This window comes from Tenrec ecaudatus, chromosome 3 (assembly GCF_050624435.1).
Source record: "Tenrec ecaudatus isolate mTenEca1 chromosome 3, mTenEca1.hap1, whole genome shotgun sequence".
NCBI classification, from domain to species: Eukaryota; Metazoa; Chordata; class Mammalia; order Afrosoricida; family Tenrecidae; genus Tenrec; species Tenrec ecaudatus.
The window spans coordinates 89135156-89162138 of NC_134532.1; the positions used below are offsets into that span (position 1 = coordinate 89135156).

At 50.9% G+C, this 26983-nt stretch overlaps 1 protein-coding gene across 18 annotated transcripts in view; it reads right to left on the reverse strand.

The window, feature by feature from the left end:
- Positions 1-288: 288 nt before the first annotated feature.
- The window catches only part of JADE1 (jade family PHD finger 1), a 62612-nt gene continuing 35917 nt past the window's right edge, over positions 289-26983 (reverse strand). For 17 of the 18 annotated variants that reach the window (XM_075543800.1, XM_075543795.1, XM_075543802.1 and 14 more), the window contains 8 exons: positions 24398-24555; positions 22157-22347; positions 18647-18858; positions 15898-16065; positions 14663-14779; positions 10546-11067; positions 4612-4729; positions 289-1348 (listed from right to left, as the gene is read on the reverse strand). In XM_075543800.1, coding sequence (XP_075399915.1) covers positions 438-1348; positions 4612-4729; positions 10546-11067; positions 14663-14779; positions 15898-16065; positions 18647-18858; positions 22157-22347; positions 24398-24555 — 2397 coding nt within the window. In that variant the 3' untranslated portion in view covers positions 289-437. The remainder of the gene's footprint in view (positions 1349-4611; positions 4730-10545; positions 11068-14662; positions 14780-15897; positions 16066-18646; positions 18859-22156; positions 22348-24397; positions 24556-26983) is intronic. The other variant, XM_075543792.1, reaches the window with a different exon arrangement.

Genomic DNA, 26983 nt, shown 5'->3' on the forward strand with positions numbered 1-26983 from the left:
TAAGTTTTATGGGCTATTGAATGATGCCATGAGGGTTTCTCAAGAACCATGTTCGAGACCATACACATTCAGGTTAACTAATAGTTTGTGCTTTGGGAAGAATCCAGAGGGCAATAAACGCTCACTGGGCTTGGAAGCCTTGCCCTCTTTACAACGTGTGTCATTCACTCATTCTCGTTTCAGTGTTGAGTTCAGGTTCTAGTCCGAGCAGGGTCTTACAGTTACAATCTACTCTCCCGTTTCCTAACCAGTTGCTAATAACACAAATATCTCATAATGGTGTATAAATGATGGGGGCGGGGGTGGGAACCGGTCTGAATTGCAAGTAAATGTGTTTGTGTCGCTCAGGAGTAACGGGCGGATTTCTGCGTGTCCATGCAATCAGCGACCTCCTCTCGCAAACCCAAAGACAAGCCCCCAGCGCTTGCGCCGCACCATCACGATGCCAAGATGCTTCTCCTGATAATGTCTGTCCTTCTGTTCATAGTGCTGCTGGCATGCATGCATTTCTTGTCTGGCGCCTCACTCTCTGAGTCACTCATTTCTGCATCAGGGACATACCCGTCGTTCTCGTTGTCGGACTTTAATTTGCTTTTGGCCCTTTCCTTGGCTGGCGCTCGCCCTAAGCCCAAGTACGGGTAGTCTGAGTGCTGGTGGCAGGCGCCCTCGTGGGCTTCTCCCTGCTGCTGCCGCTCCCCCTTCTTTGGAATCCGGAATCCGCCCCAGTTCTTCACTGGGCTGGCAGGTGTTGTAGGCACTTTGACTGCAGCATGGTTATAGTTTACTTTGATTAGGGAGCCGTTGCACTTGGGCACGACTTCCTTCCTGGCGCTGGGCGCCAACTGCCCCACTCCCGGAGAGGTGGCGGCTCGTGTGTTGTCCAGATGCCTCTGGGACACGTCTGTGGACCTGAGAGGCTTGTGGCTCTGTTTAAATGGTCTGTCTTTCAGGTCTCCCTTCGTGAGATTACACTGAAAACGACTGTCTCTTCTTTTCCCGTGGTCTGGCATCACCACGCCATTTTTCTGTTGTGCCGCTATGATGCGTGCTTCTGCAAGGGTCTTTTCAAAACTCAGAAAGCTCTCGGGGCCCCCCACCCCGTCCCGCCTTCCACAGAGGTCTGGCTGCTTGAGCGCAGTTTTGCCTTCACTCTCGCCGCTGTTCTGCAAGGGATCTCGCTTGTGGGACTTTTTCAGCGAGTGAACCAAAGAAGTACCCATTTGTCTCCTGAAGAAGGCAGAATGCCACCTCAAGTCTTCAATCTTGGGGGCATCAGGGCCCACAGAAGCACTGTTAAACAGAAGCATGCTTCCCAGTGAGGAGGAGGAGCAGGAGGAAGAAGGCACACCTGTAAATGTAAGAAGACAAAGAAAAATTACGGAAGTATATCCAAAAGAGGAAAATTCCGGATCCTCCGCATACCCCATTTATATGCAAATAGCCTATCCAACTATACAACCTAATTCACCTCACCAAGTTTATAAAGCCGACCTGCCTTAAGAATCTGCAATTTGCACTCAACATGGGCATCTGAAGTGTACGTAATCCTTTCATAAAACACCGTGCCCTCAAGCATTACATTTTCCTTCAAACTACGTGATCTGGTTTTCTGGTGGTGCTGTGGGTAAGACTTGGGCAGCTAACCTCAAGGCCAAGCACTGCAAACCACCAGCCACGCTGGTGGTTTTTATTTGAAATTTTTACTTGGAGGAAAAATAAGAAGACTGTCTGCTCCCATAATGATTCACTGTCTCGGAAATCCTGTCTCGGGCAGCTGAGTCGGACTTGCTGGCAGAGGGTTTGGTCTAGTCAGCAATCGGCGCTTCCTAAACCTCTCCACGGTAGGTCACCGTGGACCACAATTCACCATCTTGCCACCAGCCTCCCCTCCACGACTGGGAGCCTCTCAAAGGCCAGGAGTTGGGGCTCTCAAGTTTCTCGTTCCAAACTCTTCTCTCCCAGGGCTATAAATACAGGTCAATGTGAATTCCTTAAAACAAAATGTATAAAATACTTCACACATAATATCCGCGCCCCCTCCCCACCAAAAAAGTTACTATTACACATACCATAAAACGCCATTTGTAGACATCAAACAAATAGTCATCGAACTTGTAGACCATAACTAATTGGTATTCTCCAAACTTTCTGGATGCAAACCACAGTACGAGATAAATGTCACAAGGTAATCCAGTGAAGGGCACCCTTCCTGCAGGAATCTTGACCTTGGCCTTCCAGATAGTTCCTATTCTAATTCACGTGTTTCAAATGCTGGTCATGACCCACAAAGTTCAACTCTAGCCCTCTAATGGGTGATAGCCCACAGCTTGAAAGGCACTAGTTGGATTCCTGACACACCGTGCTCATCCGAAAGGGCAGTGTCTGTGCAAGAACCTCAAGAGCGTCGACCAGAAGCAGTTTCCATGTCGTTTTCTGTCTTCTACAGAGTAGGAACCAGGAAGGCTGGCTCCGCCCCAGAGGATGGACAGGAGCCTGTCATAAGAGACCTTCCTACTGAGCAAACAGAGACATTCACTAGTGAGCATGGACCTGCCATGGCCCCAGGTGACGGCCTTTTGCAGTCCGCTGGTTTGGAAACACCTGCTTTCTCAGGGGTCGAGCCTGAAGGTCAATCTTAACACCAGAACTCAACACATTTCCCAATCACCTATCACAGGATAACACAGAAGTCAGCGAGACTGATGCCTTCTGAAATCTGACTTCTCTCTTCTTGACTTGAGATGCAGGTCTCTGAAGAGCCTCTGATTCATGACTGCGGTCTCCATTGAGAACGCACTCTGCTCAGAATCACACGGCCTAGTTTAAATCACAGACCCCTAATGGCACACATAAGTCATGGCCATCTGCTCAGCTTCGCTTGGAAGGCTCTGTCTTACAAGGCAGGAGCTTGACTTTAGGCATGAATAAGAACATAAAAGGAATTTCTGAAGCTGAGAAAAGGAAAAAGGGGTGGGGGGGCGGGGGCCATCCCTGTAGCCCGCCGCAGGAAGATGAACGGAGCTTTCCCAGCGACCATGCCAAGTATGGTTCTGACACCGCACCGTGAAGGGAGGATTTGTGTTCTTCTTCAGAGCAGCGGCAGCACAGCTACGCAGATACTTCCCGCCCTTGTTAGCAATCCCACGCTCTCACCCAAGCCAAAGCCTCGGCGTGAGACGCAACAAGTGTCCTGGACTACCCATGACAACCAACTCCTAAGTGAAATCAGACGGGCCTGCGCTTTACAGCCGTTTGTAGAGAGAACCACTCCGTGCATGACAAAACAAGTCCAAGGGACAACTCCACAGGAGCAACTTGCATTGACTGGAGCAGGCAGCGGCACCCCGCTGCGGCCCTTCCACGTGGCTATTTGCTCAGAGACAAGAGATTATTCAAGTAAGAAAAGTGAAGGGAGGGAAGTTGACTTTAAAGCAAAATAGGGGAATGGAACTGTTTTTACATAGGACCCCCTACTTAGAAAAAATGTATTTTTAAAGAAACAGCGGAACTCCAAACTCCTGCTAATGATAATAGCTTGAGAAATCTGGAAAACATTGACTCTTGAGGAGAAAATAGCCAGGATAACGTTATGACTAAGTCAATGCCATTGAAACGATGGTAACACTTCCAGAGTACCAATAGGAATGCCCTAATCTTTTAAAAAAATTGTTTCTATTTGTTCAGCTGACCAAGTTAGCTCTAGTCACAAAACTGGTTGGCTATTGATTGGTTAGCCAGAATTTGGATTGCCACGTAGGTTATAACAATGTGTTTGTGGTTTCTAAGAAATTATCTAGGCACAGAGACCAGAAAGCAGGAAATAAAAGCTTGCTGCCTGGATGCAATATGAGCACCGGGAATGCCACGGCAGGCCGAGATGGGAGGCAGATTCCTAGCCTTGCACTCACATCCAGTCCCAGGTGGACGTGGGTCCCGAGTTCATGATGCTGCCTGATCTTCCTCACCCGCTCTCCTTGGTGGTCCTTCTAAGACTTCCATTCCAGTACCCGGCATCACAGAATGCCCATGCTGAAAGACCTTTCAGAGGTGACTCTGGAACCTTGTTTACCAAATAACCTGGGTCCCTGTGAGGTGCAATAACTTGCCCAGCTCTGCCGCTGTTTCCCAAGTCCGCTGTCAGTGGTATCTGGGCATGGGCACGGGTCTTAGAAAGCATCGGAATAGATGTTTACCATCAATTGCTTTGCCACACACAAAGGAGCTTCCAGAAAGCTCGTGGGGAATCCCCACTGCCTTTTAATTCCATTTTCCCATGAGCATTTTGAGTCCCCCACCCCAGCCCCCCAACAGTTCCAAGAAGTAGCCTGGGACATCTCAATTTAGCATTTGCAGATATTGAAACCCAGAAGACTTGTGAATGTGTGACCTATCAATAGATACAGGATTCAACCCACATTTGAGACCAAATTTAGAGGTCTCTGCCCTGTACCCATGATGTCTCAAATGCCTGAAAATTTTCTTTAAATATGAAAGGCTGTACTTCTCAGGTTCTTCTATAGAGCTGATAAAAAAAACCCACAAAGTATTAGGTACTCTACAGCTCATAATCCCCTGCCTTAATATTTTGACCTATAAGAGCTTAATGCATACCTGAAATTTTTTCTTGCTCCAAGAGCTTAGTGTAAAGATTGAATATCTGTTCCTGGACTTTGCACACAGATCGTTTAATCTTTTCCCTGCGGGTCACCATGTAAGTGAGGTTCCGAACCTAGAATGTAGAGCATAAAGATTCTAAGTAAGCATGACATTGCAACAGTACTTTGGTCTGGTCTCTTCTTAACCTGAGAGAAATTGGTCCTATCAGGGGCTTGTCAAGACATTTGAAAGCAAAATGTACTTTAAGCATTTTATTTCATCTCTTAATTGTCTTTGGGGCTGTCAAGAGATTCCACCATATGCCTCTCAGTTGAGGCGGCAGCAACACAGGAGGGGGTTAGGTTGTGGGGGAACACACCCAGCCTCAGACCCATCACAGCAAGTCCTAGGTTAGGACATCCTCCTCCCTGTTGCCATAGGACTTTTGCTTCCCCACCCCTCCGTTTCATCTTCCCAGTCCCTACTGGCATCTGAGACCTTTGAGCAGTTCAGAGCCATGGCTGCCTCACGTTTATCAAGCGTCTTCTTAAAGTGGATCCAGGTGGTCAAAGGTTCTCAGAAGAGTCGCCCAAAGAAATGTCCCCCACATACAGGGCCAAAGGGTCACCAAGACCCCAAGGAAACTTCTTTGCCAACTGGACACTGAGCTCTATGAAATGCTTGGAGCTAATAAGTGGCTAATAGCTAGGGGACTTGGGGAGGGTGGGAGGTAGCTTGTCATTGATTTACTACATTGCCATTCCAAGTGGCGAGGTTTCTGTCTGTTGCCACTTCAAAACCTGAGAAAGTCGCATGGCTCTCTTCCCCATTCATTTGAAGACCCAAGTGGTGAGAACTCCCTATCTGCTGAGCACCTCTTGGGGACGCCGAGTACACGTTCCATAACCATACCGATCACTTAGGTTCACGCTCCTTCTTAAAACCACCTATGATCAGTCAAGTCAGAAACAGAAAGAACTAGTTCATAAGCTGCCTTAATCCTTGGGTTCCAAAACTTTTCCCCGTTGGCAAACCGGACCAAATTACAAGGGCCTCAGATATAAACGTCAAATGACACACACAGAATAGAGAACTAAGCCTTTCCTCAGGAAGATGTAGACGTCTTCCCAAATTCTCCGTGGCAGTAGTGGATATTGACCGTGGATTCCCACAATCAGCACCTACTATGTGAGTAACCTTAAAAAAAAAAAACCACAAAATCAAGTCCATTGCCATCAAGGTGATTCGGGACTCATAGCAATCCCACAGGATTTCCAGTTCTAATGCTTACAGAAGCAGTCTGCTGCCTCTTCCTCCCTAGCTGATGGTTTCCAACCTTTTTCTTCACAGCTTAGCTCTTTGCCCACTGTGGCACCAGGGCTCCTGAACATGGCTACCAAGCACCAAACCAAATCTGTTGCCTGGTACTTGTGGGGAGCTGTTACACGGCTCCATAGGGCGCTCTTGGCTGAAATCGTTACGTATGCCGACCTGACCTCTCTTTCACAGCATTGGCAGGTGATTCTACCTCGCAGGGGCCGGAGTGACATGACTGCTATCCTAAAAATCACATCTTTCCTTATGCTTGGGCAGTCCCTTCACCTGTGTAATGGAAGATTCCGAAGCCACCCATCTGCTTTTGGTAGGTGTGCATCCATACGTGTAAGACCTGCACATTGGCTGATAAGCAGTCACGTCCTGTCCTTTCTGAGCCCTACCTAGTAATTCGAAGTGCTCCCCACCCAATGCCACCGGGGCCGTGCTCAAGGGGCTGTTGGTTGCAGGAGAATGGAGGCATGAGAAACAGAATGGGCCACTTGGCTCTCCGTGCTATTAATTCTCCAGCTAACCCCGGAATGTCAGCTCAGGCCTCTCTGGATCCTGCTGCAGTGACTCCTACAATCTACTTGTCTTTTATTTCCGCATAAATTCCTTGTGTGACTAACACTTGTTATTTTAAAATTAAAGAATTGAAAAGAAACACTTCTCCGATCTCAGTGTAAATATTATTTTGGAGTCACTCGCCCCAGTGAAGGTATGTTCTTTGTCTGATACAGCCTCACCTCCCCAGAAAAGTAGATGGCTTTTTATTTATAAAAGTTGTGAGCAGTCTGGGGATGGGGCTCACAACCAGACTTATTGATGATGGCTGCTCCAGCCAGCAGATTCATTGTTGAAGCTCAAAAAGGGGCAGACCTATATTCACATCACAGAGGCACTTTTGCAGAGCACGCAATGGATTTTAAATAAGATAGGGAATCTGACGTCTGCAAGTAGAGACGAAAATAAATCCGCTGGCTTCCTAGGAGTTTGCTGACTACTCATACTCCTGTCAGATATAAAGCAGGCAGACAGATCTCTTCCTTGAAATTACCCAGGACACAGGGATATCAGAATTTGTTAGTCAAATGTGTGATCGCTGTAACCACCATCCTACTGTCCGTCCTCCCTGCCACCTGGGCCGTCACTGCTAACTGGGCAAGTCTCCCTACCATCCCCCATGCTCTCTGTTGAGAAATGTCTACATACAGCAAAAGAGCCAGGGTATTGCTTAATTCTCAACGAATTTGCCCCCGAATGACCCAGTGCTCTGGCCATGCAGGGGAAGACTGAGTGCACCCTAAACCATAAATCCCTAAGGCTGGGATCAACTGCTCTTCCAGGACGCCTCCTATGCACAGGCTCCGTGTAGAGCAGCGGTTCTCAGCCTGTGGGTCGTGACCCCTTTAGGGGTTGAATGACCCTTTCACAGGGGTCACCCAATTAACTGTAGCAAAATTAGTTACGAAGTAGCAACAAAAATGATGTTATGGTTGGGGGTCACCACGACACGAGGAACTGTATGAAAGGGTCGCGGCAGCATTGTTATTGGGAAGGTTGGGAACCCCTGGTGTAGAGGAAGAGGCTCTGGGCTTCTCAAAGCCTATCTTGGCTTGCCCCATTGGTACACTACTCAGCCAGCTCATGGCTGGGTGTGTTCTGTCACCATTTCCCCAAAAGCAGTGGTCCCCAAACCAAAGCCTGCCTCAGGAAGACCTGGGGAGCTGAAACACAGGTGGCTGGTTCCCCTGCCCTACCCACCACGTTTCCAGGCCAGGAGAGGGGTCCAAGAACTTGCGTTTCTATTCAGTTTCCAGGCAACCCGATGCTGCCAGCTGGGGATAACACTTTAATGGTGACTGCTTTAAGGAATAATCCAGAATGATCCCGGGTTTTTCTTGAGTCCACGACTGCAACAGTGGAGCCTAAAGTGCCACCCCCACCCCCTTTTTTGCTTCCAGGGAAGAGCTGTTGTCTCAGATTTTCAGAGGCCACCATTGCGCCTAGTTGTGAGCAGAGCAGTCTCCAGGACTAGTTCCCAGGAGCTGCTGGGGTAGACAACCTTCGGCTGAGCCAGTACTTGTTTGCATCACTTACATGTTCAGGGGAAGAGTGCCCCCGCCCAGAGCCGAGAGACAGCCCTGGGAACTTGATGTGGCCACTGCCACATCGGCAAACATGTCTTTGGAAAGGACTGTAAACTGTGCCTGTCACCTGACTTTCTGATCAGGACTGGAAGGCAGGTGTGCAAGGCTCCAGGGTGTGTGTTTGCAGGAAGGAGCAATGACTACTGTCGTTCACTGGAGTTTGCATTTCTAATGAAGGCGACTTGTTTGCTAGTTTAGGAGGGATTCTGTGCCTTGATTGGAGTCCTGCTAAGCGTATCTTAGGCTGAATAAACTGGCCTTGAAATGTCATGACGTGAATTAGGCAGAACTCAAACTTCCTTGAGAAGTTTTATGTATACCCTCTGCCCTAATGAGCCTTTGGCCTGAAATACATTTTGTTTATAATTACAAAGACCCATGCAACCTTTCTGCAAAGATTTCTTTTTCTTTTTATTTTATTTTAAGCTTCCACCACCACACATGCCTCTTGGTAGATTTTTAAAAAACATTTTTTCACTATAATTAGCTTGTTTTAAAACCACCCCCTAAATTCCCTCAAATTGCTTAGGCTCTTTAAGAAATGTAAGGAAAGCCACACACACACACAAATCCTATTTATTCCCCTTTCTCATACATCAATGGTATCATTCTACTGAACAAGCAACAGTCATGACTGCAAAAAAATGTTTAGAATTTAATCGTCAATGCGTGTTAATCTGAGTAACTTAAGCACAGAAAAGAGTTAGTACACCACAAGCATTTTCTACACTTTTATTAACTGTGGTGATTGAGACAGACACAGTCCAAACATCAGACTCCTCTTCTTCCCTCCCAAGGACTACCTGACTCCATAGCTCATGCAACCCAATTACAGCTGTTGTCGGGTTGGGATAATGGCTTCTCACCAGGATTCCACTGTATCCTAAATCCCTTACTGATTTCATAGTAAAAATGCCACACAAACATATGGTTGAGAAAGACCGTCTTCTTTACACTCACCACCAGGGGGCGGATGGGAGCACAACACCTCACAAACCCTTATTCCAAAGGCAGCCGGAGTCTCGGCCTGAATTGTCCACCTTCCCTGAGTCTTAGAACCTGGTCCACTAACGAAAGGATCTCTAATGAGCTCTTAAAAACACTTTCTCTTCTATGCCCTCTCTAACAGGGACAGACAGACAGTCTCTGTGAGATCAGGATCCTTCCTTGGGTTCAACACTTCTCCAGTTTCTCTTCTTTCCTCTTGTCTCCAATCACCCATGAGTCCAATCCGCTCCCAGGCAGGTGTATCACTACCCACTAGTAATTAGTTGCAAGGGGCGAGGGGCGGGGGGAAGAAGTGTTAACTGTTTCGGGCCGCTTGGGCGCCTTTCAGTGCAGGCTGCTTCTGGACAGAACGCCTCAGTCCCGCCTACTGTGCACTAATGAACTTAAAGGTGGCCAGCAGTCAGGGGAGTCGAGGAGAAGCAGAGGAGCTAGAAGATGGCATCCCCAATTAGCAAGCCACAGTCAGAGACTACCTAGGGGGAGCCTGAGGCCCTGGGGGCCAAGCAGCCCACGAGTAATTATTCCAGTGGCTGGGAGGGAGGTCCAGCCAACTGGGGCTCTAACTAAAAGTAACGGAGGCTGGGGGAGCCAAAGCAGCAAACCTGCTGAAGAAGTGCCATCAGCTGGCGCTCCAGCAGCCAATGGCCACTAATATTCAGCAGAGCAGTAGTGTAATAACATGAGATCTGTGGTGTACTGAGCATTCCTGGGGCTCCTCAGACAGCCCTGGGGCTTCAGTGCAGCGGGAATCCTAACCCATACCTGCCCGGGCCCAGGCACGTGCACGTGTACACACGTACACACACACACACACACACACACAGCCTCAGTGACAACTTAGCACCTGGCTGCCAGGAGTGTCTTCTATAACAGAGATGCATGTGTTTGAAGTTCACGCACTCACACAGCACCCAAACACTGCTCTGCCCCGTGCCCACACTGGGTACGCCCGGGACTTAGCCAAGACACGAAGGCAGAAGGCAGAGCTTGCTCACTGTTAGGAGCCCAGTGCCAGCACCTACAAAGGATTGCCCCAAATTGAACAAGAGATTTCCTATCTCTGCCACACCCCCCACGTATAAAATCCATTCTAATTTTCTAACTCAGCTTGTAAACAATGCTGTGCGCCAATGCCTTTGGCCTTTTTCCTAGGGCTCAGTTCCCTCTAGCTGGAGAAGGCAATTGGGGGGAGAAAGACACATTCTGTTTAATCTTGCACAAGAACAATAAGGAATAATGAGAAATTAAAAAAAAAAAAGAAAAGAAAAGAAACTCCCCCCTCCTCTGTAGCAGTCTTGCACATAAGTACAATGAGTTTCCCAGCCCATAATTATATGTAACCGACACAACCTCATGCTGCAGTATGTACACGGGTCTGAGAATAAATGAAACTGGCTAGCATGTCTTGCTCTGGGCAAGCGTTCTTGCAATCTTCTTCTCTAAGTCACTATAAGGTGTCAGTGTCAATCATTACCCTCTCCAGGTCCTGCCGCAAGTGAGTGAACAGCTGCAGCCTCCTAAACAAGACATCCTGCTCCCGCTTCGCGAGATTGTCCTCTTCGTCTTTCTTTGGAGTGATCAGGGGCTTGTTGAAGTTGACCTTCCTCTTCAACTTCCAGTACTGGTACAGGAAATCCACCACTTCCTCGGGCAGCCGCAGGGCACGGGCGACATCCAGCAGGTTGACGAATGTGTAGAACTCGTCCTCCAGCTGCTGCAGCTTCTGCTTACGAACACTCACCCGGTGGGCCTCCTCCCGATTTTGCTCCAGGCTGCCAAAGGGCTCCAGAGAGTTCCGGGGGGAACACTCAGGGGCCCCGTTCTCCTGAGCAGCTCCCTCGCCCCGACCCTCCTCGGGTTTCCTATGTGAGCTGTGCTTCGGGCAGTAGGACTTGAACTTGACTTCGTCATTCTCTGCCAAGATGGTCTTCATCTCCAGGCCACGATCAAAAGCACAGGTCACATGGAAGGCTGTGCGGCAGTTCTTCACGGAGCACTGGAAGAGCACGAGAGAACAAGAGGGGAGACCATTACAGGGTGGCGGCAGCAAGGTCCCTCCGCGCCCACGTATGCATCAAGAAGAGCCCTCCTTCAGAAGGGCACCCTGACAGGAGAGCTCGCCCCAGACAGGGTCAGATGAGGTTTGCAATAGAAGGGCGCTCTCCAGCTGAAAATGTGCCTACACCACACCTTGTCCGAAAACTGGCCACGTAAATACACTAAGGTACATTTAACATGGCACTCAGGACATACATGCAGTCCATGTGACGCTTAAGACCGAGACATCCATTTGGGGGGTGTGCTTTGTTTTCTCAGAGTTGAGTTCTTTCAGAGCTTGCAGGAAGCCCTGCTGGCAGAAGTGGGAATGAGGTGGGGGAGGAGGCCGTCTGCTCCTGTGCACGTGACAGGCTAGGGAGCCTCTGACCGACAGGGCTGTCCGTGACTAGATTTGACTCAGTAAGCCAGTTAGTGCTGATACAAAAAGCATGAAGAACAACTTTGAATCCACGTTTTAAAAGGAACAAGAGCCTTCCTTCTTTCTCCCTAGCCAACAAAAGCCTGAAACAAGTAGGAAAATAAATGGTACACTTGGCTGGAAACAGACCCCGTGGGCACAGGCTGGGAGGGTGAAGACAGGAAACGAAGGGGAGGCCAGGACAGTCAGTGGCTTCTGGCTGCTCTGGTGTCATTTGGGCTGAGAAGAGAGGCTGCAGAAAGAGACCCACTTCCCGTAGTAGCCAGAGGGCACCCCGGAGGCCAGGCGGCCATAAAGCTGCACCTCCCCTCCTAGCCAAACACCTCCCCTCCCACTGCTTAAGCAGAGCTGGAACTGAGTGCCTTTGATTTGGATGACACCCGGAGACCCACAAGCCAAAGGCCTGGCTGGAGAGGTGATTAACTTCTCCCTGACTGATCTTCCTGAGCGAATCCCTGGAAGGAGGCTCCTTGTGGCGACTGAAGCCAGTCCCTTAAGAGCAGAGCTGTATTGTGTGAGGCCAAACGGTCCCCTGGGCAAGCCACGGCTGCCGCTGCCGAACTCCAGTGGCTCTAAGCCAAGCTCAAAGCTTAATTAAACTCACTCAACAGACCCAGAATCGCATAAGCGCCAATGGCAGAGGCTGGAGCTGGGGCCTCCTCCCCTGATCGTGTTAGTGTTTGAGAAGTGGCGCTCTGCCAGCTGCGATGCCCTCCCTCCATTGCTATGAGCTTTCTCTCTGACTCAGGAGTGGAGAGAAAACGCCTTTTCCCTCGACCACTCCCCCGACTGCAACCACCTGAAGCACAGGAACTAACACAAATCTGTAACTTTATAAGTAACCTCACTTCCAAAAAACGTGTGACGTCGGCCCTGGTGGCAGAACACGCACACCACACGCACACGCACACCTGGCCCCTCTCCTGGAAACACAAAGCGGCCCGCATGAAGCGACACGGGGACAAGTGACTCGTGGCTCTCTGGCGTCAACTACACTTCCCTCTGACCTTAAAGAGAAATGAGCTGTGGGGTGATGTTTATACAGGATTTTGAAAGGGCGCCACATGGCCTTCCGCTGGGTTTTCCTCTTCAGGTTGACTCAGCAAACAGATGTTACAGAAACGTGAACCAGAGCCGTCACAGCTGCAGACATCTCAGAGAGGAGTTCTTTAATAAAAATCAACCCGCTCGGTAAAGATATGAGAAGAAATCCTCCACCTCCCCGGGCCTCCTCTTCACATGAGTGTTCCGGGGGAGGGGGGGACAGGTCATTCGATCATCTCTCATCAAATGAGAAACAAAGACCCCACTCACCCACCTCTTTCAGATGCCAATTAAGGACGAGGGCTTGACCTGCCGGGCAGAGGGAATAAATTCCATCCTCAAGAGAACCTCAGGTAACTTGGAAACAATCATTTCCATGTTCCTTGATTTGCTAGCTTCCTTCCTACAAGTGTACATACATACACACACACACACACACACACACACACACTCACTCACCACAAATGTCTTTCATTTTTGTTTTTTTAATTTCAAAGCCGTACCTGAGGACTTCCGCCATTCTCCTTCCTCAGTCCAACTCTTACACTAGTGTTGGGGGTTTTGGGGGGGCCATATTTTAAAGAAATTCTACTCACGCACACACACCGAAAAAAAAAAGCTTCAGTCTCTTCAAGTGTCCCCCAACCAAGTCCCCCACTTGTCATCATGTCCTATCCTCTGAACATCTGTCATGTTTTGGATTCTTGGGCACAGGCAGAAGTGATACCAACATCCACCAATCGGTGGGCACCTGACCAAAAGAAGTATTTGCCTGCCGTGGCACAAACTGGGCTTACAGATGAGGTCATCTTTAAAGCCCAGCACAGGTGGTTTGCCCATGCTCATGAAGCGTGTGTCTGTGCACAGCTGTTTTATTTTCAGCCAGGCTGCCTCCATGCCTCCGCTACGAAGGGACTGCAGTATCAGGCACAGCCCACGGCCCTGTCCGCTACCTCTGACAGGAAGGGCAGCCGCCCCAGTAGGGCAATGCAAGAGCAGTAGCTCCTGGGGAGGTCTGGGGAGGGAGCAGTGTTTCAGGCCTAAAGACTGCAGAAGTGCCTCTATATGTGGACATAGAAAATGCCTGCGATTTTCACAGAGAAGCTTGCTCCCTCACTCCCTCCCACGCACATACCACTTGTCCTCTCACATCATGGTGACAAACAATCCAATATCCGACTTGTAGTCAGATAACACCAGAGCCCTCCGATCTGCCTCTCTACCAGTCATATCTGTCTTGGAAGAAGTACAGCAGAGCACCCCACAGGAGGAGGACGGCAGCAAGACGTCATCGCCCACACTGTGGACATGTCGTCAGCAGAGACCAGGCCCGGGAGAAGGGCGGCGTGCTTGGCAGAGTGAGTGAGATGCTCTGGCACCGTGGCTGCAGAGGGCTAGAGCACCGGAACCATTCTGAGGTCAGCTGTACAAATGTGCTTGATACAGTGGATAGAAGGATGGAGGCATGAGTTGACGAGCCCCCAGTAAAATGATTGTGAAAAAGAAGGATCATTCCGAGGATGGTGCCAGGCAGGCCAGCGTTCCTTCGTGTTGTGCACAGGGTCACTCTGGGGTGGAACCAACCAACGGGATGGCACCTAGCAACCACCACACCCAGTCAGCGCTCCAAGGAGTGCCCACAGCTGCTGGTCTGCAGCTGCACACCTGTAGTACGCAGGCGAATGAGGGACAACCTGCAAGTCTCATATTAAGGAATGAATGGAAACATCTCTTCTTCCCACAGTGCCAGTTTGTGGTGCCGGTGCCGGGCTCGGGGCACAGAGTGGGGACTGGACACAAACGGAAAGAGCCCCACAGCTTGGTCAGACTTGGGAATTTCCCTGTGATTACGACAGCCTGGGCTCTGGGCTCATTACACGGAGCGCACTCACTCAGCTGCAGGCGCCGGCACCAGGCTGGGGTCAGCGCAATGGAAGCGCAGGAAGGCTGTCCAACTGGCAAGCTACTCCCCAGGCTGTCGTCCCAGCTCCACACCCTGTGAGGGGCAGTTCACAGAGCCCACGCTCATCCTGCTCCCTGCAGCACAGAGCAGCCCAAGGAAGCCAATTACCTGGATGGAGGCCCCAAACTTCTCATTGCAGAGGCTGCACACGAGCGCCCACCGGCTACTGGGGATGTGGGACACCTTGGTGATGGGCTCCATCTTCTCGGGACTGCCGATGCTCACCTAGAGGTCCAAGACAGGGAGCAGGGGCTGTCAGAGGCTAAGGGTGCAGGGCAGAGGCTTACAGATTCACTATGTTGTCAGACAGAATCCCTCTACTGCACAAGTGTCTGGGGATGCTAAACCTCAGAGTGAAACCCTATTTTAGGAGAGACCACACAGCAAGAGACCCAGAGCGCTCAGTCTTCGCGCCCGTGGCCTCCATACCCACGGCTGTCCCTCTGTCCAAAGCAGGCGTCCTCGCTCGTGGGGACATCCTCGAAACCAAGTCTGCACTCCTCACCCAAATGGCAGCGTGCAAGGCAGTGCCCCTCCTGAAACTTCTGGCCCACAAGGAAGTAGTCAGGCTCAAAGTATAACCCTGAATACATTAAACGGAGGTCAACAAATGGAGGGAGTGTCTCTCTAAACCTCCCACGAGAGAGAACCATTCTCTCCAGTCAGAAAACTGCAGCCAAAGTGGGAAGTGACCGAGATACTGCGGTGTCTCTCTGCTCTGTGCCCAGGTCACTAAACTGCACCCTGCCCAGGCTGAGCCAAGAGAGAGGCACCACCAAGACTCGAATCATGGCTGCCTCTTCTCCACCCTAAACCCAACCATCCCCATAGCAAAATCACACACCCCAAAATGCTGACATTTGAATCGCAAATGATATTCTCAAAGTGAGCCAGGCAAATTAAATTAGTCAAGGTCTGGGACTTGAAGGGCATTAGAGCAGACGTGTGATTTGAAAGGTTGAAGCTAAGCAAGAGAATTTACATTAAAAGAAAAAAATCACAAACATGTGCCTAGAGCCATGGTTCTTAACCACAGTGGGGCCACCTGTAGGGCCCACCAAGCCCAGGGCTGGATTTCCAGCAGCTCCTTAGGTGGGACACCAAGGGAAGGTTAGTGGGGTTGGTACCTTAAGTGAAGGCACACGCGAGCCCACTGCTGCTCCCGTTAGTATGTCCACCAATTTACAAGTACATTCCCCAAGATGAAAGTAAGTAAGCTTGAGACTCGGTGGAAAGAGGAAGGAAAGAGGTGGCCTAAAAAGGATGCTTTTTACTTGGTGGCAATGCTGCCCAGTTATGAATCGTTCCCCCACCCCAACCAATCTAGACAGACCCAGACCTACCTCGGGGATCCACAGAGCGCAGCTGACGTGGACCCATTTGGTCCCACTGCGGGTTGGCTTCATTGCTCCCCCTTTCTTGGGACACAGCAAGCACTTCGGCTGCACCCCCAGGGCACATGTCCGGCACAGCCAGCTACCTTCCGGCACCTTGAGGATTCCATAACAGGCCTGTGACACCAAAGGACATCGCCAAGGACATCAGAGAAAGGAAAATGATGTCTTGTTCCCACTGCAACAACGTACTTGAAAACTCCAAGAATTCTTACACAACCACCAGAGTAGAGATAGCCCCACATCCATTCACCTTGCCCCTTCAGAAAAAAGCCAGGCAGGTCACACCCAGGAAGGGTGTGAGACAAGGTGTGTGAAATCTGCACACATGATATATACTTATGTAGCCGAGGGCCTTCCTGACAACGGGTTCCTGGGTGATGTAATCAGTTGGCACTTTGCTACCAACTGAAAGGTTGGCAGTTCGAACCCACACAGAGGCACCTCAGAAGAAAGGTCTGGCAATCCACTGCCAAATGACCAGTCATTGAAAACCCTATGGAGCAATTCTACCCTGTCACACAATGGGTCACCAGGAGCGGCTCCTTGGCAGCTGGTTTGGTTTTTTGTTTGGTTTGGGGAGTCTGGAAAACTCTGGGAAAGAAAGGGCTACCAAAAAAATCTGCTCTGACATGTTGCTACAGAAACCTACCTACTGCAAGTATCAAATAGTGAACAGTAAAACCTCTTAACACTTACAGGGCACAACGTGGGAGAGAGGAAGCTAGTACTTACTCCCTTGCTTTACTGGTGGGGGCTGGTCTGAAGACCCACAGTGGGGTGGGGGACGGGACTCCAAGCATTTGAGAACACTCTCCCAAAGTGACTAGGCAGGTGGACATGGAAACAATGTAAGGAACATCTCTACCCCACCCACCCACCCACCCGCAGGCCAAACACACTCTCCCGGCTAGACCACGCTCCCTAGTGCAGATGAGGCTCTATCTAGACAAAGGGAGGAGGAGAACTTGGCCCCTGTGGCTGGTACTGAAAACAAAGCCCATTTTGCACATGAGGGCAAAATGACAAGCCAGCTAACGTGCGCTATAACTCACGCAGGCAAGACGGTTTACACGGAGAAAAAGGCACATGTTAAAGAAATGAAGGGAAGTAACCAAACCAGGATGGGACCAGGAGTGCATTCAAACCCTTTAAAAAGCCAACAGTTCAGAACACGACCCTTCTTATGAACTGAAGGTCAGGAAGTCGAGAGTCACAGGAGCACGGCTCCAGTTCTCCAGAGGGGGTAAAAAGAAGCAAACGCATCTGAATGCCCAGGACACAGAGAGGCAGCCGCGGGACTGAGAGAGTCCGTGGAGGGAAATACCCTGAGACTGGAACGTGGGCGGCTAGGCTAGTGTCATTGTAAGCCCACTGGGTTTACTGGAAAATAAAAACGCTAATGGAGTTAAATGGTACAATTAAGCTTCCAAGTAGGAAAGACAGCTACACACTGTCTAAATCAAGCATTCTGGTGAACGGAGGATCTGAAAAGACGTTTTCTTAAAAACTGGAAAAGGCGCTCTGAGCTCATTAAAAAGGTTCACTAAAGTATGCCATGAAGGATCTCCCAAAAGAAAAATGAAGTTAACACTACAAAACGGAGCCACCTGCTATCAAGACGGAAAGGCCAGAAGGTCCTGGGTGCCCGCTGCCCCTCCCCTAGACCGTCTGCACCCGGCCACCACATGTAGTGGGCATTATTTTAAAAGGTGCTTGTAGCAAAATCTCGTGCTTCACACAAAAATGTCCACAACAAAAGAATAAGAGGAGACAAAAAATGTCAGGAAAGACTGAAAAGTTTCAACCAAGAGAACAGGAGACCCACGGTGGCCACAAGCGGCATCAGCGGTGTCACACTGCTCACAACCGTGGCACCCCAGCAACTGAGGGCGCTCTCAAACCACCGACGCTCGGACGGTCTGAAAATTCAGACTACGAAAGGGGTTCCCCAACATGATCAACGCAGGACCTCGTGGCCTCAAGCCTCCCTCTGAAGATGGGCTGGGGCAAGGGCCGCGCTGGCCAAGTCTCCGGTCAGAGGAAAGCAAAGAGGCGAACATGAGTAGAAGGAAAATGATTGTCGGCCATGGGGCACATTTGATTCTTCTTCCAGAGAGCTCGCCAAGCAGCCATCCAGACGGGTGCTATTTAAAAAACTTAAATCCCAGAATCAACAGGTAAACTCATCTAAAGTAGCTCAGAAGGTTCTTTTAAATCACAAGGGCTTATGGGGCCTGTGTCCCCATACAAATCGGAATAACTTCATGCTCCCATTAAAAAATAAAGACATTTGAGAGAGACTGACTGTGATTGGCCCAGCGTCTAAATCATCCAGGACCCAGCCTCACTGAAGGCTGAGGCTCCACCTTTCTGCGGACAGCTTGGAAGGCAGGAAACGGCCTTCAAAAAGGGCTTCCTACTGCTCCTCAGTCCAGTGTTCTTACCACCTACATTCAGGTATCAAGGCAGGGGGTTCAGTAAACGTGGCTTCTTTAATAAAGCACTCAACTTGGGAACTCAGCAAGAAAACATGCAAACACCTACTGGGGAGGGAGCAGAGATTTGTGTCTAAGGGGAACATTTCTTTAAATCACTGATAGTAATAGAGAAAATTATTTGGGGAGAAAATCCTGAGCCTCCCTACTGGCAAGTGGGCTCGCGTCCTGACGGGCTCTGGGCCAGGCCCCACACATACCTGGTGCACGCAGATGTTGCATTTGTCGCAGAACACCATCTCGTTGCCATCCTCGCCGTCAGGAGACTGGCAGACATCACAGACAACATCTTCGTCATACTCAATCCCCAGTCCTTCTTCTGTCTCGATAGCATGGTTCATATTGTCGTAGCATCGCTGTTCAAATTCTTCCAGAACCCTTTCCATGGTGTATTCATCTAGCTCAGGCATTCCTAGGGATAAGATGCAAAAAACTCCTTTCAATCGACCTACATTAGTAAGTCTTACACTAAGTCTTGCTATTAGTTGCGGTTTCCGTTCCAGCTCACGAGTAGTGTATTTATATTTAAAATTAATTTTTACAATATGTAGATAGCATTAGGTATCAATGCATCCCAGCTGCTCAGCCCCACTCAAGGAATGATCTTTAATCAAAAGGCAGAAGCAGTCTTCTGCGCAACAGTTTGTTCCTTAAAGTCAGGAACTGAAGGTCTGGGGACAGCAAAGCAAAGCAAAAGATAACCCCCAAAAGAGCTCCTGGATATAAAGTGCAGCGAACGTTGTCATGGCACTTCACTCTAATTATTACATCACAATACATGTGACTGCAAAACCAGGGTTACATATTGTAGTTTGAGTGGTTTTTCCCTATAAAATCATTCTTTTCACTGTGCGTTAAAAGAATTGCTCTCGAAACTGCATTCACTCTGAGTCCCCATCTGTTGTTATCTGGTTCATCCCTCCTCACTCTTGGAAGTTTAGAGCTGAAATGCACAATCCGCTGCACTGAATGTATAAATCACAGGAGAGAGTTCCGTGTGAATCAAATAAAATGTATTCTTAATGGAAGAATGATCAAACAAAATCTTAAGTGGTTCATATGGTCACAGTAAGCAAGTAGAATCAGTAGGCTTTTGTCGTCCCTCCATTTGCGGACATTTTCCAAGTTCCCTACAATGAAAGTACTTATGCAGGGGGAAAGAAAATAAAATTATTAAAAAGGGTTCAAACGGCAACAATGGAAATGTCTTTAGAGTAAACAATAACATATGCATTATCGTGAATTTTGAAAACTATTACATTAACCTCAAAATTAAAAAAAAAAAGCCACATTAGGGCCGATTCTGTGTAGAGTTCAAAACACATATTCGAAACCGCCATCTACCATCTAAACCCTATTATAATTCTGATTCTAGATTGTGAGACCAGGTACTCTCAACCCAATTCCTCTACTCATTTGGTGAACATTGTTGTCTTTGAAAGTATACAACTATGCCCCATTTTAAAACTAGAATATAAGATCCATTAACAGGCAAGAGAAAAGCCATTAAGCATGGTTCCTCCCCCCCCAAAGTACTCAGCAATATCTTCAAATCTGATGAGTTAGCCCATTCACCAATGCCAAGTGTCTCTGACTTCCTCCTTTGACCTAGCATAGGAAACCCAGAGCCAATCAAATGCACCACACTGACCTTTGGAACACTGCTTACAGAGTAAAACTCTATAACCTACAGAGATGAAAATAGTATCCAGTTCCCAAGAGAGCCCTGCACACTTCTGAACAGATTCTACAAACCCATCTCCTGGCCCTGCTAATTTTCTGGTCACTACTACCTAGGGGCCTGGCGATGTCGTGGTTGTGTGCTGGGCTGCTCACCACAATGAGGCTTTCAGTTCCGGTAAGGAGCTGTAGCCCTGTTAACCCACAGCAACAGTTCTGCCCTGGCCCTATGCGTTGGAATGGACTAGTTTGGTCTTGCGTCATTAGAAGCAAGGACTGTCAGACGGGAAACGAACTTTCAGTCTGTTAAGCCAGCGTGACCCAACGAGTAGAAAACAGCAACACTGGGCTCCATCCACACTCAGGACCACGATCATCCGTCCGTCTACTGTCAACGAGCAGCATGGCAAGGCAACAGTAAGTGTCTGTCAGGGGACAGGCCCTGAGATCGAACCCATGTGTGGTACCAAGGAAGGGCACAAGCCATTCTCTTTGAGGCTGAAAGCTACCCCTAGCAAGCTTTAAGGAAGTATCTACCTGATGGAGCTATGCTAAACCAAGAGGTCAGTGGTTTGAGCCGTCCGTCAGTGGCTCTGTGGAAGAAAGCAGTTGATGTGCTTCTGCCCAGACTGCAGCTAGGATGCAGTACACCCTGCTCTGTCCTGAGGACGAACTGCCAAGGTAATGCATTACAACAACAGGCTGAAAAAGGAGCCCATGAGTGGTCCAAATGGCTAATGGACTTCAGGAGTTAGATTCCAGTGGAGATGGAGGCACCACCAAAGGCCTGGCGATCTACTTGTGACAAACAAGTCACTGGAAACCCCACGGAGCACAGTTCTACTCTGACTGACACAGGACTATATCGAGCCGAGCTTCCTCTTCCCCGCCGTGGGCCACAGCTGGGGGCCACAAGGCCAATCGGTCCTCCTCGACGTCTTTCTTCTAGACCAGCCTCATTCACGGAGTCCAGGCGTCACCTCACAGTGCCTCCCATTACAGTCCTCGGAGCACCCCTGGCACTTAGAAACGGCATGCAAGACGGGACCCACGTGCTCTCCTGGCTCAGACTGCAAGAGGCAAGCAGCCGGAGCCCAGAAACTCCAGCTGCTATGTCCACAAAACCACACCGCTTACAGAGTGCTCCGCGAAGGGAGAGCCTCCTTGGAGGCAAGCTGAGACAGACATAAGCAGGGTCAGGGCGGGCACTCCAGGGTGGGGACAGGCCTTAAGGAAAAGCTCGGAGGAGAAAACACGAGTAATGAGCTTGGGAAAGGGGGAGCTCAAAACGCTTTGAGAATGATGACGGCAACAAATGTACAAATGGGCTTGACACAATGGATGGATGGATGAATTGTGATAAGAGATGTACGAGCCCCCAATAAAATGATTTTTTTAAAAAGAGTGAGCTCAGCTAGAATAGAGTTCATTATGAGAAGTGGCAGGCCACAGCTCAAGAAGGCAACCTGCGTGGCATCAGAGAAAAAGCAAGACATGCGTCCAGGACAACGGCAGCACAGACCTTCCTGGGACCTGCAGGAAAATCACTTCCTTTCTCTGGTTGGCAACTCCTCAAGCTCAATGACTGAGGGGTTAAATCAGAGCAGGAACAGTGACACCCATGGTTTACGAGCCACCTGGGGTGGTGCTTCAATCCCAGGCCAGTGGAAACCAAGCTAAGTCTATGTCAACACACCTGCACCTTCTAACAAGTTCAGCTCTGAAAAAGAGCCCATTCTGGGGCTAACTGAAGCTCCGACAGAGCTGGTTTCGCCACCAGTGATGAACTTCTCTTACTCATCCACACGCCTGCAGGTCCCTAGGTGTCACAATGGTTTGCGAAAGGTCGGTGACTCAAGCCTGACCGGAGGCGCTAGGCAAGAAAGATTATAGCCAAGAAAACCCCCTGCAGCACGGAGCTCCGCTGTACTGCAACCAAGCTGCCCAGGGCTGGCACCGCGTTTGGTGTCGTTCACATAAATCTAAAATGCTTCACGGGTGCTAAGTTAACGAAACGAGGAGGCTCTCACCCATCTCCTTAAATTCTTCATTGGTCAGTTCCAGCCACGCGGCGTCCATATCATTGAGGTCATAACGACACACGCCATCCGCCAGTGTTCGGATGTCCACGTAGCCCAGCTCCGGAGGTTCGGATCCCGAGGAGACGATGTATTTCTTGGGCCTGATGAACATGAGGGACTTCTCTTCAGACACGACCCTACTTCACAAGAATACAAGGCAGCCACATCAAAGGAAGTTTGTGACAAGGCCCCAGGTGCAGTTTGCTCCCCAACCCTCAAACCCCACACAGTCAGCGAAAAGCCGCCGTGGGGTGGATGGAGCCCGGGTTAATAAAAAAGCCTTAAGATCACAGGAATAAAACTGCACCTAGAAGTAGTTAGAAGTCCCTATGACAGAGACAGATAGAAGTAAAAACACTGCAAATGTCTATGAAGCCAGCTGCTTCTGCCTGTGGGTTTCCCTGGACACCGCCGTGCCCCGCATTCTCTGTGGCAGCAGTTGCTGTGGCCTGCTGGCACTCCAGAAAATACTGACCCCCCAGTGCCCAGGGCTACCCATTCAGTCACTTTCCATTAGTCAGGCCCGCCTGTCCCTGCTGGAGGCCGTCAGAACCAGATGGCTCTGGAGCGAATGCCCAAGGAGGCACAAGCAGCCAGAGCCACCAGCAGGGGCATTCTCAGGAGGGCGCTGGGGACTGTGGGAAGAACCTGCCAGCAGTGACGCGCCAAGGCGAGCAGGCAGGGCCGCCACTGCAGAGTACGCTGAGGCTCGGTCCCGGCCCAGGAGGGGACTCTCCTCAGGAAACCAGGAAGAGGAGCACACGTGGAGTAAGGCAGGCGTTTTTCCCAAGTGATCATGCTTTCCCCGAGCCTGCGCACACAGGCCCACTCAAAAGCAATGGCAGCAACGACGCCCTTCAAATCCTCCTCATCTCAGCCCGGAGGCCTCAGCTAAACGTCCAGAGTCAGAGGCCCAGAGGCCCACCAAGATCCGCCTCACCTCCGTGTTAGCAATCTGCTTGAATATTAACAAGTTGCCAAAGAATGTGTCCAAGTATTTCTATGACTCTTGGGACAACAAATTGCACAAAGAATGTGTCCAAGCATTTCTCTCACCCTGAGGACAACAGTGAGCTTTATCTCCACTATCCTGGGATGACCAGCGGAACCAGTTTCTCTCGGGAGACCCAGAGCAAGACCGTAGCTGCAAACATCAGGCACTGAGTTAACGCTTGGGTTCTTTCCCCAGGACTTCTACTGGAAGCGAACAATGTGACGAGGAATTCCTGCATTGGGGCCACCAGTGCTGGGACAGCTGGTGACACCGCTCCCATGCAGACGCCAATGTAAACACACGGTGCTGATCCTGAGGTGTCCCGAGAAAACACCCACTTTCCTGAGCCAGAGGTTCCAACTGTTCATTGCTGGACTGTAGTGATCCGTGGACAGTCCTCACAGCAAAATGACAACCACCAGAATTGATCCTCTCAAGTGGGGGTGAGAGGGTGGAGAAGCAAACGCAGGCCGCTCTCGGCAATGGAGAGGCCACTTCCGAGGGCAGGCAGCAGCAGCCTGGCAGCCACACCAGGTGCATGCGGAGGGCTCGGCCTCTGTCTCCCAAAGAGAAGGAGCAGCAGCAGGCTGAGGGGGGTCGGGGGGCCCGGGCCCCCGCTCTCAGACTCTTCATGGAACAGGTGCCTTGTAAATCAACACGGGGAGCATTGCAAACATTTGAAAGCCCACCCGTAAGAAAACCCACTGAATACAGTTTCCACTAGAATACGCCCGTCCACCTTCCCCTATTCTGGTGGGCCTCCTCACACCTGTGGTTCCCCAAAAGGTAAGAGGTGATAGCTGCAGTCTGGTCCCAGACTCTGCTCCTCGAGCCCCCCTCAGGAGGACAGGGCAGCAGGAGGACACACGTAGGGTCAAGAGTGAGCAGCCGTGTGGACACCCCCACGAATCGCCTCCCTGGGCCAGGTCCATCCCCAGCCTGTCTGGGAATGTGCCCTCTTCACTGAAGAGAGTGGGGGCTTCCCCAAATGGCTGGGAAGCGATGTGCAGAGGTTCCCAGGTGTGCACCCTGCCTGGGGGTCCCATGCTTCTCCTGCCCTTGAAGACCTCGGAGGACTATATGACTAACTCAAAGTGGCTTCTTCTCAGGGAGCGGTTTATCTCCCCCGCTACCCAAAGGAACAGAGCAAGGAGGTGGGGCAGGGGCGGCACTGCTCCCCTCGAGCGAGTTTCTACCTGGCCACAGGCTGCGGGATGGTCCCGGGGCTCACTGGCACCTGGACCCCTTTCTCCCACTCCTGCCTCCAGGGGTCTGCCAGCACATAGTACTCATCCGGGTTCAGCTGGTAGGAGTCATGCAGCTTCATAGCGGTGATCAGGTCTGTCCTAAACACCTGGAGAGGGAAAGAAAGGGACACGGCATTGATATTTGCCTTCCTCCTCAAGAGCACGGGCGCAGCAGGGGGCCACGGAGCTGCTGCGACCCACCCCGCCAAGAGGGCCTGACCTTACTCCGCTCCAGGGCAGCTGCCCAGTGAGCCCACCACCACCAAGTGCCACCACAGAGCCCACCTACTTTGAGTCCTTCTCGACCGCCCAAGACCTCTCATGTCCCCAGGAGGGGCGCTGATAATGCCAACCTGACTGGCCACCGAGGGAGCCGTCACTCGTGTCTGCTCAAGGAAGGTCTAAGAACCAACCCCGCCAACGGTACACCCCGCCCACTTTAAGCTCACACCAAGGGGTGTGGGGAGGGGCGCCTTGCAGTGCCCTCCCTAATCCACTCAGTGCCACTTACTCAGGCTCACCCTCAAGGCCCCAAGACCAAGTACTGGCTGGGTCAAGGTCCTAGCAGGCTAGGGCCAGGCAGAGACGGTGAGCGGCCTGGAGAACATTCTGGGAGAGAAGCAACAACAGAAAGCTAGAGGGCCGAGCTGGCGGCCAGGCCTGCGCCAAGCACCTTGTGTGCACATAGCCCCCAGGCCTAGCTTCAGGTTGGAGAAGAGACGATTTAAAGAGAGCCAGTCACTCCGCTCTTCCCACTGATCCACAACACTCAGGCACAGCCCTCTGCCCAGAGAGCGACTACATTCCCCAGCCAAGACCCAAAGAAGAAAACCACAGGACAGGCAGCCCTCCACAGGGAACAAGGCCTGAGCCCGGGGGGCCACGGGTGAGCACAGCCCCGTCCCCAGACGCCTGCCCGCTGCCTCCCCGGCAGCCTGGCCTCAGCCCACTCCTGTCTGAGGGCGCCCGAGGAAGCGCTGACCTTGGCATCCGCGCCGGCCCGAAGTTGTGTTTGGCACCGAGGGAGCCTGCATCTGTAAGCCACACTGTGTTTACACAAGCCTCAATGCTGAGCTCTCTCTTGTCGGGACAGGGAGCTCTTTCTTGTGCTGCTGAGCACAGGCCACATTCTGTGCCTGCTAATGGGGCCATATTTGTTTCTCCTGGTGGCTTTGCAGGGTGGCCATCACCGTAATAAACCTCCACATAATGAAGTCTGAAGCAGTGTCTGAATAAAAAGGCCGTTTCTCCAGCCGGCCATCTCCAGCACCGCCTGTTCCGCAGCCCGCCTCTCCACTGCTCCAAAAGCCAGGCGACAAATGAGCGCCAGGCCAACCACCTTCCACAAAACCAGGGGCGAGACCGGGCTCCCTGCGGCAGGCGCCCACTTTACTCAGCCATCCCTGCCCTGCCCCAACCAACAACAGCTAGCAGAACCTGGAAGTCATAGGTCGACACTTTCAATAAGCAAACCAGGTAAAAAGATCATTCCACCAAACCTTAAAAGTAAAAATGAAAATGGCATACAGGAGCTTGCTCAAGGACAATCAAACTGAACCAGAGAGATGAGAAAAGGCAGGCCAACCCTCTTCCACACACCCCCACCCCGGACCAGCTTTAATCCTGTAGTCAAAGACTCAGAGGAAAGATTTGTCATGAATTGTAACAAATGCCCTCAGGCAAACCTAAGCTCCCCCTGGGCAGCTTCCAACATCGGTGGGATCTGGAATTCTGGGACCAAGTAGTTGACAGGCCTACAGAGACAAAGACCCAAGCAGGAACGATTAAACTTGAGGCTGAACTTAGACACGTCAGGGCGAGGCCAAGGAGACATCTGGGCGGCTAGGCTCATTCTTGCTGCCGGAGACCCTGCAAGGGTGGCCCCGACTCTGCTGCTGGGTGCTGCGGTTGGGCACACAGCGGCAGCTCATCTCAGAGAGCGTGGTCCTGCTGCCCTGAACGCTCAAGAGTGCAGTGTGGACATGCTATTGGGCAGGCAACCCCGGGACTTACAGAAAGAGTTATTTTTAAAGAGCACCGGAGGGTTCCAGTGGTAGAGAAAGGAAGTATCAAAGGGTTTGAACAGACAAAGGATCGGGACCAAATCCGGGACCGGCAGAAAGGCTGCCTTTCCAGGATCATCTGATGGCAAAGGCTGCTCGTCCCCCACCACAGCCACCCCTGTCTCCCACCCGCTCTGTGAGCCATGGACACGCTGCCCCGGCCCCACCTGGACAAGAGGAGCCTGTCTTTGAAGGCACCTGTTTCGTGGCAGCACACACATGCACTGCTTCCCCGAAAGCCTTCGGTCCCCTATCCTGCTTCTTGAAGAATGCCACCAGCCCAACGCCTGTTCTTCACTGAGCTAAACCCTCAGATCCCGGCAAAGGTATTCCGAGACCGCGCACCTCGGCGTCAGTCAGCAAAAGGCCAGCAGAGAGATGCACTTACAACAATGGAGGGCAAGGAGGAAGGAGACGGGTAAATAAATAACAGCAACAAAAATGTGGGGAACACGGAGGTGGTAGGGGGGGT